The 19991-nt window shown below is 37.7% G+C and overlaps 1 protein-coding gene across 1 annotated transcript in view; it reads right to left on the reverse strand.

The window, feature by feature from the left end:
- Nucleotides 1-1316: 1316 nt before the first annotated feature.
- The window catches only part of LOC126473267 (small ubiquitin-related modifier-like), a 36062-nt gene continuing 17387 nt past the window's right edge, over nucleotides 1317-19991 (reverse strand). Inside the window, exon 4 of the mRNA XM_050100219.1 lies at nucleotides 1317-2068. Coding sequence (XP_049956176.1) covers nucleotides 1934-2068 — 135 coding nt within the window. The 3' untranslated portion in view covers nucleotides 1317-1933. The remainder of the gene's footprint in view (nucleotides 2069-19991) is intronic.

The raw sequence follows: 19991 nt of genomic DNA on the forward strand, positions 1-19991 counted from the left end.
AAAATGACACTGCATAGTGGGAGGAGGAAAATGCACCCAGGAAGGCGTCCTCGCTGAAGAGATTGATGATGCGCGGGACTGCAATACCACACGAAGAAAGTGGGCTAAGGATCTCGATGCACGATGGACCGATGGGGAATGTGCCCTTCTCCAACTGGCTCACTCTTTGGGCAAATTTTGAAAATGGAGGTCCAACCGTAAAGGGGACCATCACGAAGGCCGAAAGGAGAGTGACTCCTTTTAGTTGCCTCTTAAGACAGGCAGGAATACCTCGAGTCTATTCTAGCCCCTGGGCCCACTGAGAAGGACAGGGGTGGGGGACTCGTGGCGAGTAATGGGTTAAAACAAAGTAACCATTTCTCAAATGTGATTATGTTTCCAATTATTTATGAATTACATCAAAATTATGCATTATTGTTTGACAATTTATGTCCCACTAAGATGTGTGTTTGAAGAAACTGCCTCATTTGGAATTTTATCAGCACTTTATAAGATGTTTGCCTGGAAAGTTCATTTCCAATTAGATCCACAACTAGCTTTCAGAGAACAACCCCATTGTCTCTAACAACTGAAGAATGTAGGAATCTGCACTAGTCTCCCTCCCCCTCTCACCATTCAATGTAACTGTTCTACAAACATTTCTCCAGATCCTACTGTTAGGCATAATTCTTTCAAAATAGTGTTCTTTGGTACTACACAGTCCTCAACACAAGAAAGCAAAGCTTTGCACTCCTGATCTCTTCCGTATGTAACAAGCGAATCATCAACAATGCAAAACTTATCCTACTGTAATTTCTCAAAACAGAAATTTAGCATTCAAATGCTAGCTCACTGTACACCACACACACACACACACACACACACACACACACACACATACAAAGGGATGCACCTACTTCAAATTACACTATACAAAACTTCTCACAAATAGCCAGTGCATTGGCTGTGTAAGACATTGATCAAGTGGTTAGTAATACTTCCATATGAGGGACTAGTACTTAAATTTCTTTGGCTAAGCATCCTCCCTTTCATGGCTAATGATTTACTGACCCAATAGATGTGAAGTGATTAGAAGTATACCCATCGTATTCTTTCCTGATCTAATACCTTTTCTTCTGCAACAGCAGCTATTTAAGTTAGCTTTGTTAAAACCATCAGCTGATATTCTTGATGACGTTCATTTTAACAGCATCAAATGCCATTTATGTTGATACCATTACAGACATGCAACTAAGCAAATCACTAATGGATTGTAATAGTTAATTCTGCTGCCCGCTTTCATGTACCTGGATATGGATTAAAACTGTAACTACAAAAAATTTTAAATGATTTTATTATTTAGATTAAGATTCTATGTTCTTTTACAATCATACATATTATCACTTCTTGAGAATAGTTTCCAGTCACTTCATAAACAAAATTGTTGAGAAAGTTGACACCTTACATTAAAACATCAAGAGTATTAAATACATACTTCAAATACAGAAAACTTAATGTATAATTAACGGAACACACAAGATATCAAATATTACATATTAAGTCTCCTGCAGCATCTTTACAAAGCTTTAAAAAGTCCACAATTCACATTTCTTAACACGCAGCACTTCAAACCATGAGGTGAATTAATCTGAAACTAAGGTTCTTCCCTTGTCACTTCTCAATGTACACTAAATTTAGCAGAACATTATGTGGATTGTCAGAGGCAAAACCTCTGTGCAAGAGATGCTTTTCTTACATAATTTGTTTTCTGCCATGCTCCACAGAAAATAAGTAATTTTGTAAAGCTAAACTGATGAAAAACAAAAATTTCACTACAAGGAATGTGCTGCTTCATTGATGGAAGAGTGCAAATGGGAAAGCCTTCAGTGTCCATTTCCCCATTGCTTGTTTTACTTTATAAAAAGGCTTCAACATTTAAGTTGAATAGCACAGTTCAAAACATTCCACCTGTCTGTTCTTGGTACACTTCAATCACATCATCATTCTCCATCTCCAACTGTTTTGGAGTTTCATCATCATTTATCCTCCGACCATCAAAAAGAAACCTTAGTGATGTAACAGGAACCCCCTGAAAAATAAAATATGCAAGGAATCAGCTAAGCACTAATTCTACATTAAATCTAAAAAATAAATAAATAACCTTTAGGGGGATAATTGTACCTTAGCGGCTACCTTATCAATTAACACAAAGGTTTGGACTTCACTGCATCAGATTTAGTTTTTTTTATCCACATAATTCACAAAGCAGAAAAATTCTTGCACTTTCAATGCATACAGGATTTGTTTTTAAACATTAAAATTGCTAGTTTTTCAGAGAGTGCCATGAAACAAAACAATGTCAGTATAAAGGTTTTGGGTTGGCCATTGATACATAACAATGTTTGCACATTGCTTGGTTTTACTGGAAACCAAATATTATTCAGAAAATATCTAAAAATTTTTCTAAAAATGTTTTTCATGTATGTCCAATTTGAAGACAGAGACCTGAAACAGAACCATCTACATAAGAATGACTAACAAACAATACCTATCTTCACTGTATGTGTTCGCAGCAGTTGTTCCAATGGACAAATAAAGCTGATCGACAATCTTTGTTAATGATGCATCAAGTCTTACCTGTAGGATACTTTTCAATTACTTTTTATAGAATTTCTGTCAGTCATGATCAATAATCAATCTTCCTGAGCTTAATCTTTCTGAAGATACAAGTAGTTAGGTTTCAGATTTTTAGGTTTTACATAAGGATAAAAAAGAAACAGCTGGCTACTTCTTATAACAGTATTTTCAAAAATGTAAGCTATCTACTACCAAATTTTGATGACAATGGTTAATGTATTAATCTAGTTTCAGTGAGTCTAATCATCTGAAATGACTACATATTTTTAAAATTCAAGGATTATGGTTTAATTACATTGCGAAATTCAGACACTGGAATGATGTGTAGAGTTGTTCCCCTGGAAGGTGAGTAACTGAATTGGGGCATCTTTATTCTGCTAGTATTCTTATGTTGTGAACAGTTCAAAATGTATGCCACAATGGTTTCTTGAGCAAAATCTTACAGTTGTGACTTGTGTCAAAAAAAATGACTGGCTGTGGCAAAAAAGGGCCATTTTGTAACATTGTAACCAGTCTTGTGGTTAGTTGGATGATTAGAGAGACCAAACTAGTACCTTTTTACACTAACAGACAGGTGTGCACGATTGTATGTAGTAAGAGATGGCCCACTGCAAAAACCCCAGGGGAAGAAAACTCCAAGGTCTATCAAAGGTAAAAAAAAAACTAAATAAGGGTGGGGGAAAAAAGACGATATAAGGAGAAAACAGGAAAGGTGCTCCATCTAGGGAGCAGCCAGAAGGCTCCGAAAGAATGCAATGAGGGGACCAGAGGTACCAAACTCAAGTCCTTAGGAGATATTACCACCACACACAAGGCAAGAGAAGAACAGATACACATCAGATGAAGTCAAATGGACCACACAAGAGTGGGCAATGAACAGTAAAAGAGCAGGTAAGGTGAGGGCCAGGGTGGATCACTGATCGGGTTAAATGGCCCTCCCTCAAAGAGTGGTCATTATTCCACCATGAAAAAAACTTAACACAGTCAGCCACTAAGTCACTAAGAAAAACAATCCGCATGAGGGTGGCTAACAGGAACCACAACAACAGTGAGGTGGGTTCTTGCAATGGAGATGACCACGAGTCAGCTAAGTGTGCCTACTGCAGAGCTGGCAAAGAGGATAGAGTCCTTGTGACAGGTATGCATAGAGGACCTCCACAGATTCTGAATCTCTTATCACCTGTAGTTAGTTTGTTGAAGCCAGGATGAGCCATTCCATGTTCCAGATCCCTAAAACTTGATGGTGTAATACCAACTGGATGTCTGTTTCCATAATACTGATCCCAAAAGTCTGCTTACTGGTAGCCAGCTTGGCTAAGCTATCACCAAGTTCATTCCCTGGGATCCCAATGTGGCCCTGCCTCCAGACAAAGGTCACTGAGCATCTACACTGTTCAAAGGATATAAGGAATCCTGGACAGTCATGATGAAGGGATGGTGGGGGTAACATTGGTCAACAACTTGCAAACTGCTCAAGGAGTCACTGCAGATGAGAAAGGACTCACCACTGCAGGTGCGGATACGTTCAAAACACGAGAGATGGCTACTAACTCCGCAGTGAACACTCCAGCCATCTGGCAAACAACTTAGTTCAGTATGGTCCACAAGAGTATAAGCAAAGCCTACATGACCAGCGACCTTACAGCCATCAGTATAGACGACTTCTGAATCCCTGGGCTGGGCTAAGGATTACAAAAAATTGGCACAAGATGACCTACAGCTGAACCGAGTCTTCTGTACCTTGTGATACATCAAGACAAAGTTGTGGCCAAGGGAGGCACCATGGAAGTGTTCATGAGTGGGCCCAGAGGAGGGATGGTAGAGGAAACAACTGGAGTTCAGAGAGGAGGGATGGTAGAGGAAACAACTGGAGTTCAGAGAGGAGGGATGGTAGAGGAAACAACTGGAGTTCAGAGAGGAGGGACCAGATGCAAACTATGAACATAATACTTGGTCTGGGCCACTGTTGTAGAAGATGGATTTCTTTGTTTCAAAAGAGGAGACAAGTTTGAAGTTTGGATGCTTAGGGGAGCTGTGAATGTGTGCAGCATAACTGACAAGCTGCTGCTGGTGTCTGATCTGCAATGGAAGGACTCCATCCTCCACGAGTAAGCTGTTTACAGTGCTAGTTCAAAAGACTCCTGTCAAGTTCAAACCTTGCATTGGTGTACTGGATACAGTATCTGCAATGTTGATGGAGATGTCAAACCATATGCCAGACTGCCATAATACTGTAGGGCTTTGTAAAGCTGCAGAAGGGTAGTGCAATCAGCACCCCAGGTGATGTTACTCAGGCAGCAAGGTGTATTAATGTGCAGCCAGCAGTTTCAGTTAAGCTGGTGAAGATGGGGAATCCATGTCAACTGAACATCTAAAACTAGTCTGAGAAAGTGAGTCCCCATCACACTGAGTAGTCGGCTGTTGAGATAAAGTTCTGGTTCTTGGTGAATGGTACACCAACAGAAGTGCACAACAAGTCTTGGCAGCAAAACCGAAAGCCTTCCAGGAAGTAAGTTCCTTGAATGTCCTTCCCTAGGGAGCAGAGAAGCTAAAAACCTGAGGGGGCCAAGATCAGGTGAATAAGGTGGGTGTGGAATGACTTACCAATCCAACCCTTATAGTTTGTCACTCTAGCAAAATATGGCAGGAGTTATTGTGAGTAGCATAACTTCAGTCTTCTTGGTTGTTCTTTGCTTGTATCTACAAGACATCTCAGTTGATGGCAATAAATGTCAGCAGGACGGTTACACATCAAGGAGCAATTCATAGTACACCACACCCAGCTGTTCCACCAGATGCTTAACATTATCTTTCGTGGACATGTGCGACCTTTTTACAGAGAGCTGCTGCTTTGTTTGGGCTCAACCATTCCTTTCTTTTCCTGACGTTAGCAGACAGACCATTTCTCGTCACCAGTAACAATACAGAATAGGAATGGTTGGTCTTTTTCATGAGTCAACTGACGACTAGCAAGCAGAGATGCATGTATGGCTACCCCTAGCAAGGGGAGATGGATGTACAGCTACCCACTGATTTTTGCAATTTTGGCTTAGTGCACACAATACCTATACACCTGATATTTTAGCCTTCCCTATTACCCACCTCAGTGGCTGAGGTCACAAATGCATGCTTGTGCAGTGATGTTTGACCCGGGGTAAGTCGGTTCTAGTTGGAGGCAGAAAATTTCACTGCCAGTATTTAGCCAGCAAGGAGTGGAGAGGTGGTGTAAATTCCTAATCAGACATTATGCCAATGTCCTGGTTTAAGTACCAAACCTCCCCACAGTGTCACGATGTGAGGGAATGTGACGCTTTATTGTGATCTGTCCGTCAAATGAGGACATTAAGCTTGGCAGCCCAGTTGGTGTTATCTGTCAAGAATAAGCTATGTGCTGGCACTGGGATTCATCCTCTCCTTTTATCTTCAACATACAGCACACACAGATTAGAAATATTAACTATTGCAAAAGGACCCTGTTGTTAAAAAACCTTCCCCATTGCATGCAAATGTCACATGATGGTGAAATGATTGCATTTCATCAAATTTGCCAATTCTCAAGCACACTGAAGTGTTTACTACACTAATGGTCTTAAAAAATCGAAGCAGCAAACTAACAAACCCAATTTTCAAGAAACCTTTTCCATCGGTCCGGGCACAGCTCCCATAATGATAATACTTCTCCACACTTTCTTGAAGTCCTATTTCATGGTTTAAAAATCTTGCACATTGAAATACGTTTTTACATTATTCTTAACACGTTCAAGTGAGTGCTTCTGCCTTTCATTTCACACAGGTCGTATAATGCAGTGAATTGTACTCAATGGTTGACATGTAAGTAGATTGTAGTCAATAACTTTACTTCTCTTGTTGTGATACCACTTTAAAGACTCTTTCCACGAGGCTATGGTTATTTGATGTGATGTCACAGCCACCGACTATGAAGCGCAGTAGGTAGTGTACTTAATTGTCAAAGTTATCAATTTCACTTTTGTGGAGTTATAGCCTGCAAATGCTGAAGTCTGCAGCCCAGCAAAACCTATCATCCGCGACATGAATGACAAATACGTCTGACATGGTGAAAAAATTAATTCCTATGTATCCTTAAAGGAGAAATATTTGTATGCCAACATTCAATGATGTGAAAATACTGAAATTTAGTTTCAAGGACTGAGAAGATGATGCACTCCTGTAAGTGTAAACATACTGCAAGAGAAGGTTCGTGAAATCACTCTGAAGATAAGACAATGGAAATTTGAATTCATTGAATGCCTAGTTGAATCTTCCTTAAGAAAATCACAATCTATCATTTCAAAATGTAAATATAGAAAGTGGAACTGGTCGGAGGAAACAAATAATTGGAAGAACTTAACATTACAGTAGAGTCTTGATAGTTCGAGGTGAACAGGACCGGAACCACCTTGAACTATCGAAAACTGAGTGTCAAAATTTAAATGGGAAAAAGAAATATTATGATATTGTAAGTAATACAGGTCAAAATATGAACTTTATTAAAATAAAAGTATTTACATATGCATTTGCATTGGCAGAATAACAATAATTATTTAGACAAGTAATAGCGAAGTGTTCGGCGAAGCTGCAACGTTTCCTCGTGGCAATGTCACGCCACCATCTCAGGAGCAGGAGGTCAGTTGGTGTCGCCTCAGGCTGTTGTTCCACATAGCATATGGCGGCCTCGAGAACAGCGTAGCCATTGGTGTGACTCATCGGTGCAACCTCTGCCTCGTCACTCTCACACTGCGATGGAATGTTAACCATGTCAATTACAGACGTCAATTACAGAAGATTCTAGCACTTCCAACTGTTCATCCGAATTTAGCCACTCGCTACTTCCATCTCTTCACACCTCGGCAATCTTCTGATTAAATTATACAATGGTTGATCATCCTCATCTGTTAAATCTTCAGTTTCTGTGTCTGGCACACTTTCCTGTAGAATTTTCCTTCATGACTTAGAAATTGTGCGACTATTTCGCTCCAAGATTCTCTAATCCAGTACACGACGTCCTTCAAAGTCACTTTCTTGAAAGCTCCTACAATGCTTTCGTTGTCTTCGGAATGCAGGATTGAGTCTATCAACCGCCGTCGATACTTTTTTTTTTAGACATTCCAGAACGCCCTGATCCATGGGCTGCACGAGATGGGTCACATTTGGTGGGAAAAACAAGACGCAGGTACCGATGCACTGCAGTTCTCCTGCACTTTGATGTGAGGACGCATTATCCATGAGCAAAATTGCTTTACATAGCAGTCCCCCTTCTTTTAAAAAATTCTTGCAGTCAGGTTCAAATGAGTTAAAAACCAGTTCTTGAAGATTTCCTGATTCATCCAGGCATTATTCTGATGTATATAGACAACCGGAAGAGCTGAGATGGATAAAATCTTGAATGCTCTTTTCTTGGCAGACTTCCCACTCAACTAGTTTTAGTTTGTTGTTTCCAGTTGCATTTGAAGCTGCCATAACTGTGAGCCGCTCTTTGCTTTTTTGTGCCCAGGAGCACTTTTTTCTTCACAATAAGCAAGTGTTTTCACTGGTAACATTTTAAAGTTTAGCCCAGTTTTGTCACAGTTATATATTTGTTCATTAGACAAATTTTCGTCAGTTATGATTCTTTTAAACTCGACAATAAATTTTGAAACGGCCCAAGCGTCACCAGAGAGTTTTTTTCCACATACGTCTAGTTGACGGACTCCATACCTCTTCTTCCACTTGTCGAGCCAGCCCACACTAGCGGCGAAATTGTCATCTCCTTCCTGCAGCTGGTTTCTGAAAAACAAAGCTTTTTCTTGCAAGATTGGGCCAGAAATCTTAGCACCCTTTTGTCTGTTGAGTAAACCACATGAACAAAGCCTCACTTTTCGAAATCTGAATTCTTTAGACTACTGCGACAGATTCGTGTGAGTATATCTGAAGAAAACTGTTCCAATTCAAGTCCGCTTCTTCGCCAGTCACCAACAGTAACTTCACCGACACCATATTCGAGAGCGAGTTTTTATTTATTGTTTATCCTTTGTCAAGTCATCTCAGTGCTTCTAATTTTAGATGCAAAGGCACAAATTCCTCTTTTTTGTTACAGCACTCATCCTTGTAAGGTGTACAACAGAACACACAGTCAACAAACAAAACGGCACACAACACTGTACAGTACAGGTACTGGGAACTACAGCAGTGGGAACTACCCCAGTTTTGATCGGTAGCAGCCAGGGTATTTCGTGCCATACTGACAACAGATGTTCACGCAACAAGGCAGCGAGCTAATCGGTGTTGATTGCATTGTTGTCTGCTTTGTCACTGAGCTGTAGTATCTTTTGCAATGATGTTTTCATTATTTATCATGTCAGTAAAAAAAGAAAGTAGATCGTTGCAACCTTTTTATAAAAGAGGCTAGGATTATTGGAAAAACAAACTATCGAGAATCTACTGTACAGAAACATTTTCAACACTGATGAAACTGGTGTCTTATAATTTACATCCTGTAAAATTAAAAAAAAGCTGAAGATAAAATTAAAGAAGGGTAGCAAGGCTATTGTGTGTAAATAGTGATGGAAGGAAGCCTTGCCTCTACAATGAAGTCCCAAAACATAAAAACACTACTTTAGACATACGAGTACAACAGCAAACCCTGGAGATGTCAAATCTGTACAACATTCAGGCATTTAGATGCCACAATGGGTAAATGGGTACAGCAGGAACGAACTTGGCTTATTGACCTATGACCCATATATACCACACACACACACACACACACACACACACACACACACACACACACACACACACACAATTTCTGAGGAATGTACATTTTGCCAAATACGGAATAGCAGTTGTTCAGAAGTCAATGTCATTCTTTGAGAGGAAGGAAGTGATACTAAGCCCTGTACAGGCTGTGCATATGTTTACTGGTGCCTGGAATTTTGTAACACAACATGCACTGTTAAATCATTTCACAAAGGACAGCTGTGGTATATTATTTGCAGTTGAAGAAACATTGTTCTAGAAGTAGGATGGACTAGCAAAACCAATACTTCTGAAAATTTAAGATTCCAGGACATTTCTATGATGATAAATGCCCTGCACTGACTTCCAAACCTGAATGGTGCAAGTTAAATACTTGTAAAGGAACACAGGACATTGCATCAAGTTTCACTGCTGCTGTGCACAGAGAGAACACTGTATGAATTTCTTTTTCTCTTTTAATGTAGATGAATCAGTTCTAACTTATCAAAAAGCTGAGTGACAATGCTCTCACTAGAATGTTAGAGGATAAACAAGACCCAATTTTTAAGAAAAATAAAGGATATGTTCTGTGAAAAGTTTAATAATTTATATTTACAGCATTTAAATTTGAACATATAATATTTGTAATCAAACAGCACTTATATGACCTAAACCTGCTTTAGTTTGATTCTGGGTAACACCTTCCATGTAGTCTGGCAAAACACCATTTAAGGGAACCCTCTGACTTAAGAAAAAATGTATGGGCCACCACAGATTTGTTACAAAGGAGTTTTACTGTATTTTGAACATTATGGATATTATGAAAGTAAAAATTATCAATATACCGTAATATTACACGCAACTGAGGAAGACAGGACTACAAAAGTTGAAGATGAAAAAGTAATTGTATTTGGCAAAGATAAATAGCAAAGGATATCACTATCTCGCTTGTCATAACAGACAAAAAATAAGAGACAGCTAATGTAGGTAATAAAATATATCGTCTACTAGGCATGTAGCTTAATTGCTGTGTCTTTGATAAGAATTTTGCAGGCCAAAAGAATAATTTTCACTGGAAGAAAGTTCACAAGATACTTTAGTTTTTGTTACCGATATTGACCTGATAGAAACAAAAATGGGCATTAAAAATAAAACCTTTTTTAATGGCCATAACCCAAATAGATTTTCCGATAATACACCGGCACCAGTCTGTGATATTGTTCACACTACGTATCCAGTTTTAAAAGAAATTAGGTTACCACAGTTAAAGAAACTATTAGGTCGGTGAAAGTATTGTTAGGCTCAATTTCTGTTAACTGCACTTACGCAGAAAAACAAGTAACTTATTACTCCCATATACTATTATGACTTTCAAAATTCACAAATACGTATTAGCAAGCCATTAACAGGTAAGGAATCTTTGAAGTCACGAGTTACAACAAAGTGCTTATGGGTATACTAAATATTTTGTGCTGGAAAACTCATTCAGGTGCAATAGCAAACAGGGACCAATTAAACTGTAGAGTAACACTAACAGGCATGACAAGTGTACCATATAGTGACAAACTTATACCTGTTTATACAGAGTTACATACATTGAATTTTAATTGTACTTTTATATAAAAAAGCACAGTGCAACTTTTTTGTTTCAAATTATTGTTCCTGTCATATTCCTGACTCCTGACCATTCCTCCTGGAACAACCCCCACAACCCCCAGTCAGCACTGCAATAAACAATTAAGCAGTCAGAACAGATGATCAGATATTTGAATTCTGCTATCCTTATTGTAGTACACTGCAAACAATGAAGTGTTCACCAATGGCCATATTTTACTGCTTAACCCATTATCAGCCAATTTTTTTTTTAAATTTAATGTCTGAAAAGTAAGAATAGTTGTTTTTAAAAGTATCAGTGTATTACTATAGAAATTTGTGACACTGGAAAAACTTGATATCAAAATATGCAATATTACCATCAATGCAAAACTATATCATCACGAACAAAATAAAAACGTTGTGATATTGTCTAGTCATCATAAAAACAAGTTGTCATGTACACCAACATTGTTAACTGCCATGTTTATATTTTGCTTATAATATGCACATCTCCATTTTATTTGGCACAAAGCAGTTTCCTGGCTCTAGTCTCACATCTGTGCTCACCTAATCCCCAATTGGTTTGCTTCCTTGTGGACCTCTACATTTTAGTGCTGATCCCGTTTCCTTCGAAAGGTATCTCATAACTATTCTCCTTCAGACATACAAAAATAAGAAGAGCTCATTTGGTTAGCAATTTGGTTTACCACACAGATGTCAATGAACTGTGTGAATAACAGCTGCCATCACCACTTCTTTAGCTTATGATATGTCGCATTGCACGATTTCTTTTTTCTTTGCCCGCGAGTATCTTTTAGCACCACTCATACAACTAACACTAGTTTAACATGTGGCTACACATACTGGTTTGTGGTCTATCCATTTCACTACTAGAACTTCATAATCTTTGTCAAACATGTAGTTACATAAGCTTTTTCATTTTCTTTAGCTTTTTGTATCAAGCAAATGGCATGCATTAGTTCTTTTATTTTGCTCTTTCCCAAAGTAATGAATGTGCCGATACTGATGTCAAAGAAAAGCATGTGATTCAGGTACTTCAGGAATACTGCAGATTAGCTTGTTTATTACCATTGCAGCTAAAGGTTCAGTTTGCTGTCTAGTCACAGTATGGTGAAAAATCAAAAAAATCAAAGAAAACAACTGGAATCTTACACGAATTTTTATATCCCAATTTGATAGGCTTTCCCCTCACAGAACATCTGTACCTAAACATCTGCCATACTAACATGTCATCAATTGACAGGTCTGAATCACATATACCTAATTTACAAAATTCCTCCTTCGGTATACAGCCTCTGTTTTTACAACTTGTCACTTCTGTATTTTGGAGTTTTTCTGGCAAACAGATTTGGCTTTGATCTGTAATAGTAGTCACTACTTCCTCATAAAATTTTCTTGAATACCAAGGGCACTTATTTGCTAGACATTCTGCAAAAATGTTCACTGCTCATGTATATCACTCACAATTGAGGTCTGTGGGTGTACCAGTTTTCACACCATGTTATCAGATCAGTAACATTAGTTTCATCGCTTTTAGTTAAAGCCCTGCTACACATTTTACAGTACAGTCTTTTCAGTGTTTTCTTCAATGCCTTCATTTTATTTCATCTGCATTGGGTGGAATAATTATTTTAAATCATCAGCTTCATCTCCATTTACTTCATAGCTCTGTAGTTGTTTAGAACTTTTACTTGAAGTCCCCACAGCATGTTTTTATATGAACAGAATCCTAACCCTGGAGAAAATCTCATACAATGTAAAGAAATACTGCAACATAAATAGTTTTTAAAATACTATGTGTAAACAGGCATATACAGAGAACATAATGTGACTTGGGACATACAAAATACTATATTTACAATTTCTTTTCTTTTTAAAGCCACCTTTTATCTTCAGAATAACAAATAAAAAAGGAAACTGGTTTTTGAAAAGAAACCTTCAATTTTTAAAATGTAAGATTGATCTCTCAATTACCTAATATTTTTTATCAATACATAGGTCAAAAATAAATTGCCACCTGAATCAACTAATTCTGATTAAAGTTAAATTTTGAAGAGCTAACAATTTTCCACATTTTGAAATCTAAAAATTAAAAATGGCACAGACAAAAGTTAGTATCTGCACTATCCGTTAGTAGGTGTGCGTGAGCACACGTATTGTTAAGTGTTAAAACAAAACTTTTGTTCCGATATGGACTGATCCCTTATTTTCAACACTAGTGATCTACAGAACCTTTCTTCCATCTAGCATTACTCAATTACGTAGTTCAGTAATTGTGCACTATTTACCACTTTGGATAGCCCCTTGAGAAAATGGGAGAGATTGCAATACTAATGTTAACAACAACACAATACTGAGCATTCTTAGGTTTGTTCACAGCAGACAATTTCATGTTTCCGTTTATCTGCAATGTCAATGTAAATGTGACTTCAACAATGAACACTATCTTGAAAATAATGGTGTAACTGCATTATTTGTTATTTAGGTGTACCATGAGGAATACCAACAATCTACTTAATATTCTGAAATAACTGATGCATGAAATTATTAAAGCAAAGAAATGCCCTAACAAGGGACAGCAATTTATCAAATCCCACATCATCCAAAACCTATGCAATGTAGCCACTTACGCAGGAATAATGCACCCATTTGTAACTGTATTAATGTGCTGGTGCAAGTTGAGGAAAACTACCTGCTGCAATGCTTTCTGCAATATTATTAAATGAAAAACCTGGCACCCTCATTTACCATATTTCAATCATGAATGGCCTCACCTTACTGGAGAGGCAATTACAAAATTTGATACCTCAAAGTCGTACCCACTCCCTGCCACCCACCCGCACTAAACACAGACTCACTCGTGACTGATCTTTGCTGCTGCATGCTCCCTTACCAGTTCACTATGGCAGTGCCAGCTAAAGCTGTGCGTTTCCATGCAATATCAAATGTTCATACATGGTTTCAGTCTTCTGTGGAATGGTGCTGTGTTGTGCATTTGGTTGTGAGCAAGTGCAAGTGTGTAGTGTTACTCCGAGCTGTGTGCATGAAGACATTTTGTATCTAACTTACTGAAGATTTTTTGCTAATCTGGTCAATAGTGAAGAAGAGAGGAAAATTGTAATTTTACATAAGTTCATAAAATGACAAAATCCTGTTTTTCCGAATAGACTGCATTCCATATTAAAGGGTTAGTAACATTGGCAGAATCTCTAGATGGGTGCATTGATTCTCCAAGAACAGGATACAAATTAAGATAACAGAACTTGACAATTTTTGAGAAAATGTTAGTGTGTAGAACTGTACTTCAATACAACAACAGTAGAGTATCCCGATGGCTAGATAAATACAGTGATCTCTGTGAAAAAAATTAATTATTCTGGCCCAGAGACCTCCTCCTCAACCTTATTTGAGTCTGGAAGGATAATGGGCATACATTTTTCATGTAATGAAGTGACACTGCAGCAGCAAGAATGTGTGCTGAGGAGAATAGTCTTGTGTATTTCAAGAAAACTTTGCCTTCACAAAACTGCATTAAAAAGTTTTACTCAACTTCATGGCATTGAAGACTCCCAATTATCCCTTGGTCCATGGACAAGCGTAATATTTTGCAGAACAAAGTGCAGGATGTGCTGGACAGTTGTCAACAAGAAACCACTGTCTTCTAAGCTCCAGATCTCAACATCTTATTTCAGCTTCCAAGAGATAGGTCACACAATTTTATTAGCACTGTAGTGCACTAGGTGTTTGTTTACGTACCACAGGCAATTTTTCTTCTCAGTTCTGATTTATCAAGCGTCAATTTAAAGAAAATGCCAGTCTTGCCTATGCTAACGATGTCACAGTCTATATCCCTCAGGAATTCACCACACTGCAGTGAGCTATTGTTGGATTGTTTCAGTATTCACATTGTTCCCTTCACTGCTCACTTTGTGAAAAGTAATGCCATGATTTTGTTTGAATCTGTCAATCCAGCCACTGCTGCACACAAATTCATCTTTTAATTTCTAAGAAAATTATTTTGCTTTCACTATAAGGATAGGACCTATTAATTGCTACACTTATGCTTCCCTGTCACTTAAACCACTTGAGTAGCACTTCATCCACATTGCCCCCATTTAGCTTTTCGGAACTACTAAGTTTTAGATCCATTTTGTTCAAACATAGTAACAATTTTATCCTTGTTCTTCCACATCGCCTGAACTGTGGAATTTATGTTTATGAGGCAAAATTGACGATGAAAGTCACTTTTTAGCTTCATTCTCTACTCCCTGACTCACTCCTTCTTCCACAGTTAAAACTTGTTTTTCATGCTGTTCTAAAATGTGTGCACTTTGTAACAAATTGATATGGAAACTGACAAGTGCACTGTTGACAAATTCTGTTATTGTCACCACTACTGTAGTACGAATGTGCTAGGTTGACGAAGAGGTGAGGCGTCTTTACTACACCTTTTGGTCATGGAAGGACAGAGAAGAATATGCCAGGTTGCCACATTACAACACACTTCCTTTTATAGTATACTGACTCTCAGAAAATCTTGTAGCTAACTAAGGCTGAAAATGATTTTATGTACAAGGCACAAGCATATACATTTGACGTATTAAGCAAGGATCAGAAATATGTTCCTCACGAGGAATATGGTCGTGCGCAGAAATCATGACGTTATTGATAGTTTGTCATTGTAACCAATGTTATAAGAAATGTCAAGAGTTCCTTTTTTCCACCAGCCGACGAAAAGATTTTTGTCAATGTTTCTCATAATTTTAGTTTTTATTTTGCTTTTTGTAGGAGCTGGCAATAATTTTCTATTGCAAATGCTGCATACTGTTCCACACTAAAATAATTATGTTAAATATTTATTTCATAATTTTTACTAACATCTGACATTGTCAAACTGACAATGCTGTAGGACAACAAGAAGACCTTTATGGGCTATAGCTAACCTCTTTAAGCACTACAGCAGTCAACGTTAAGTTATACGCAAACCTTTAAACTCTTAAGTAAATTAACAGTTCTGCACAGAGCATTAGCACTGTGAAGGTGGCTAAGAATAGTTTATTATTAATTCAACACCCAATACACGCAGTACCACAAGGCATATTTTCACTATTAGTCAATGGACAAAGAACATATACATAAATTTTATTATTAGGATATTAATAACCTACTTCAGCTATACCAAAATTGCAACAATCCCCCAGATCTCCAAAGACTAATTAGAATAGTGGCTTTCAGTTTAAGCAAATTTCTTAAGATCACAATTCCAAGATTAAATGCATTTCGATTTCTACGACTAACACTAATACCATTCATTTCCTCCTATTCAGAAATTTCATAAATATAGTTATGTACAACACAAGGATATATCTAACAAATTTAACTACTCTGTTCACCCACTGTACACAACTTCTCACTCCTACTGCCAGTGACATACCTGAACATGTTTTTGCAGTGTTCCACTGGTAATGGGGGAAGCTAAGTTCTTGAATGGGCAAAGACACTTTAGAAGCTCTGCTGGAGAGAATATTCAGATATGAAAACTGTCACAGGAATAATCCAGTTTAGAGGCACATGCTTTGATACACTTCAGATAATCACTTGACAATACTGACAGTGCTGTATCTAACAGAAGTTTTAGATATTCCTAATAAATTTATCATCCTTGTGGAAACTTCTCTGAGAACACCAAAGTCACATTAAGATATGGACTATTTTATCAAGTACCTTGACCACAAGAACTATAGTACAAAAGGGAGATTCACTGCTTTGGAAAATATAGGAAATGTGGACATCAATACAAGGGGAACCTCCTGTACATGGCTGTATGACAATGTAAAGCCAAAACCAAGAGCAGCCTCTAAAGAGCTGCTAGAAATATGAACCTACAGATAAATGAATAGGAAACTGAGTATATAACAAACTAAGGTTATCCTAATGAACCTTGTTTAAAGAAACTCAAGTCTAAGCTGCTGTTCAGGAAAACTAAAAGTTATGATGTTTGAAATTCTAGCGAGGGCAGAGCTAACAGACTGTGCTGAAACATGGACATCAATGAAATGCAATGAACGAGAAGTTTGCATATTTGAAAGAAAGATCTTAATTTTTTGAGCTACTGGAAGAATTTGAGTTGAGATTACATTATGAATTACATAATAGCCTAATCTATATAATTTACCGGAGATGTTCACTTGCATACAACAGGCATTATATGCATGAAGATCTAGTAAGGGAATAATAATGAAAATATTCAATGCTGTGCTTAAAGGAAACAGAATCCGAAGTTAGGGTGGGAGGAAGATGTCAGTGGACAAGGAAAATTAGAATTCAGCACTAAACAAAACAGAATGAAGTTAACCACTGAAGGCCTAGGTTCAAATCGCTGTCATGGCAAAGGTGGCACATGCTTACCAAATGATATAGACCAAGCTGGGTTCTTACATTTGCTCTTATCGCACCCCTGCAAATAACTGTTCCTATTCATTTTCCAATTTTCATTGAAGTATCCATAAAGTGTGTATGTACACTCAAATATTGAAACTTTAATCAAATTGTCTCACTTAAGTATGCTATTCAGGATTTTGAATGTGCCAATTTCATAAGTAATTAGTTTTACTGGAAACTTTTAATAAAACTGGCTTGTTTTAACCAGATATGTAGACAATGGTTTTGTCTGACCTTATGGTGGTGCGAATTTAATTCGCCTGAATACTTGTTCTGCAATGGAGCGAGAAAAGATAACTGCATTTGCTTCTTTGCTGTGTGGATCAGCTGGTTCAGTCAATCTTTTGAGTCGCCGCAAAAAGCTTTGTTAGGAAATAATTTCATATTTCATTCGTACGCACCAGCTTCTCAAGCACGAGATCGAAAAGTAATATTACGAATTTTTTTATAAATTTGGAATGGTCTTATTCTTCCATAATTTGTGTGATGTCCCCGTTTCTTCTCCTTCCTCGTTCTAACAAACAATCTTATCATCAATTCCGTAGCTACTGCTGCCACTGTCAAAATTTGTTCGCCGATTAACTTTACTAACCCTGCCAGAATGTCAGTTTTAGTTATCCCGCAATTATTTTCCGGTTAGGCGTTATTAAGTGTTCGACGAAACGTTTTCCGCATTACTTCCAGAATAGAACTTACGTGGCTGCTAGCTGGGGACTGTACTACTGGTCCTTACAAGTGTAGCGATCTGGCCTAAAATTCTTTCTCACCCATTATTTCTGTCAGTTGTTTATTTCCATTGTGTTAGTCTGAATCTATGGATTTCGCTAGTAATTATAACAATGTTGATCATTCACAAACCCAATTAAAATGTGTTCAAAGATGTACAAAAACCAACAGGGAAGCATTTCAAAAATCATATGAATAATATGACTTACCAAACTAAAGCGCTGGCACGTCGATAGACACACAAACATACACACAAAATACTGCTTTCGCAACCAACGGTTGCTTCGTCAGGAAAGTGGGAAGGAGAGGGAAAGACGAAGGATTTGGGTTTTAAGGGAGAGGGTAAGGAGTCATTCCAATCCTGGGAGCGGAAAGACTTATCTTAGGGGGAAAAAAGGACGGGTATACACTCGCGCACACACACACACACACACACACACACACACACACACACACACACACACACACACACACACAGAGGCAAAGAGTTTGGGCACAATAATAGATTGACAAATGTGCGCTGGATGCTAGTTGCTTTGTGAAACAAAGTCTATTTTCCCCCTCAAGAATATGAACTTGGCACCCCCTTTTCCCGGTAGCATCTACTACTCAAACGTGACTCATCTGCGCATGCACCCGCTTTTAACTGCTAAAACAAATCGAATGTAAACAGTTGCGACTTCATGCTCATTGGAGGCAATTTGTTGTTATGAAGCACTGCATAGTCTTCCTAAAGCCTTTGAAAAATTTTCAATTGGCAGACGTTTGCATGGGCACTGTGTGTCGTCGTATATGGCACATTTCCTTTGCAATTTAAGTTATTTTCGTTTTTTTCTCTCGTTTATGTTTTATTGTTGAAGCGTTATTCTGCAGTAGCGGGATACAGTAATATCCTTTGTTAGAGTATCAGTTCTTACCAGTCAATTGCAAAAATTTAACTGGAAACTGAAACAAAGAAAAATTCCCAGAATTCTAAAAATATCCCAGGTTTTCTTCCGGATGAAAAAATTCCCAGGTTTTTCCTGGATGTCCCCTGTATCATGGCTTTTCATTAAGACAACAATAGTTCAATGACTTCAAAGACTTAACCACATAGATAACATTTTTCTTCTTTGCCCTTATATCTACGTTAATATCACCTACAACTATAATTTTATGTTTTTTATATTTGGACAACTGCAAAATTAGTGCGTTAATTTTTTTCTATAAATATTATTTAATCATCAGATCTTTGAGTTCGATATACTGACAATTAAAATTTTTTTGTGCCTGTATTACCGGCAACTTCAAATATGCCTTCAAGGCACATTTTGCTAAGGTCTACTACTGAATAATCTAAACCTAATTTGCTTCTAACAGATTGAGACTGCACTATGTGAAATGCTCCTTCTGCAATAGCTCGCAACTAGCAAATATCTCTGAGGAACACACCAAGTCTATTTCAGACTGTTTACTCCAATGTTCATTGACACAATATACTGCAGTTAATTTTATCAAGCCAGTACTGCAGTTCATTGATTTTGCTGCGAAGTGATTGTATATTTATATGTAGAAAGAGGGCATTGTTATCAGCACAGAAAGGTGTTTTGATGTCACAAGGTCTTGCATGTTCATTTATTTTCACCAATGTTGCGTTCTTTTATTTCCATTTGTAATTTTTCTTATTTCTTGACAAATTTGCTCACTGTGTTCAGTGTGCAGATTTTTCTGCCAGTCTGTTAATATCTACTGCATTGCATTTTGCGTAAGTAGAGCATAATTGTTTTATTCTAGTGTTGGTTTTGCGGATTTCTTTATTCAGACACGCATTATACAAGGGGTCATGTCTATGAGGTATTGTCGCAACAACAGTGTTT

This window comes from Schistocerca serialis, chromosome 4 (assembly GCF_023864345.2).
Source record: "Schistocerca serialis cubense isolate TAMUIC-IGC-003099 chromosome 4, iqSchSeri2.2, whole genome shotgun sequence".
NCBI lineage: Eukaryota > Metazoa > Arthropoda > Insecta > Orthoptera > Acrididae > Schistocerca > Schistocerca serialis.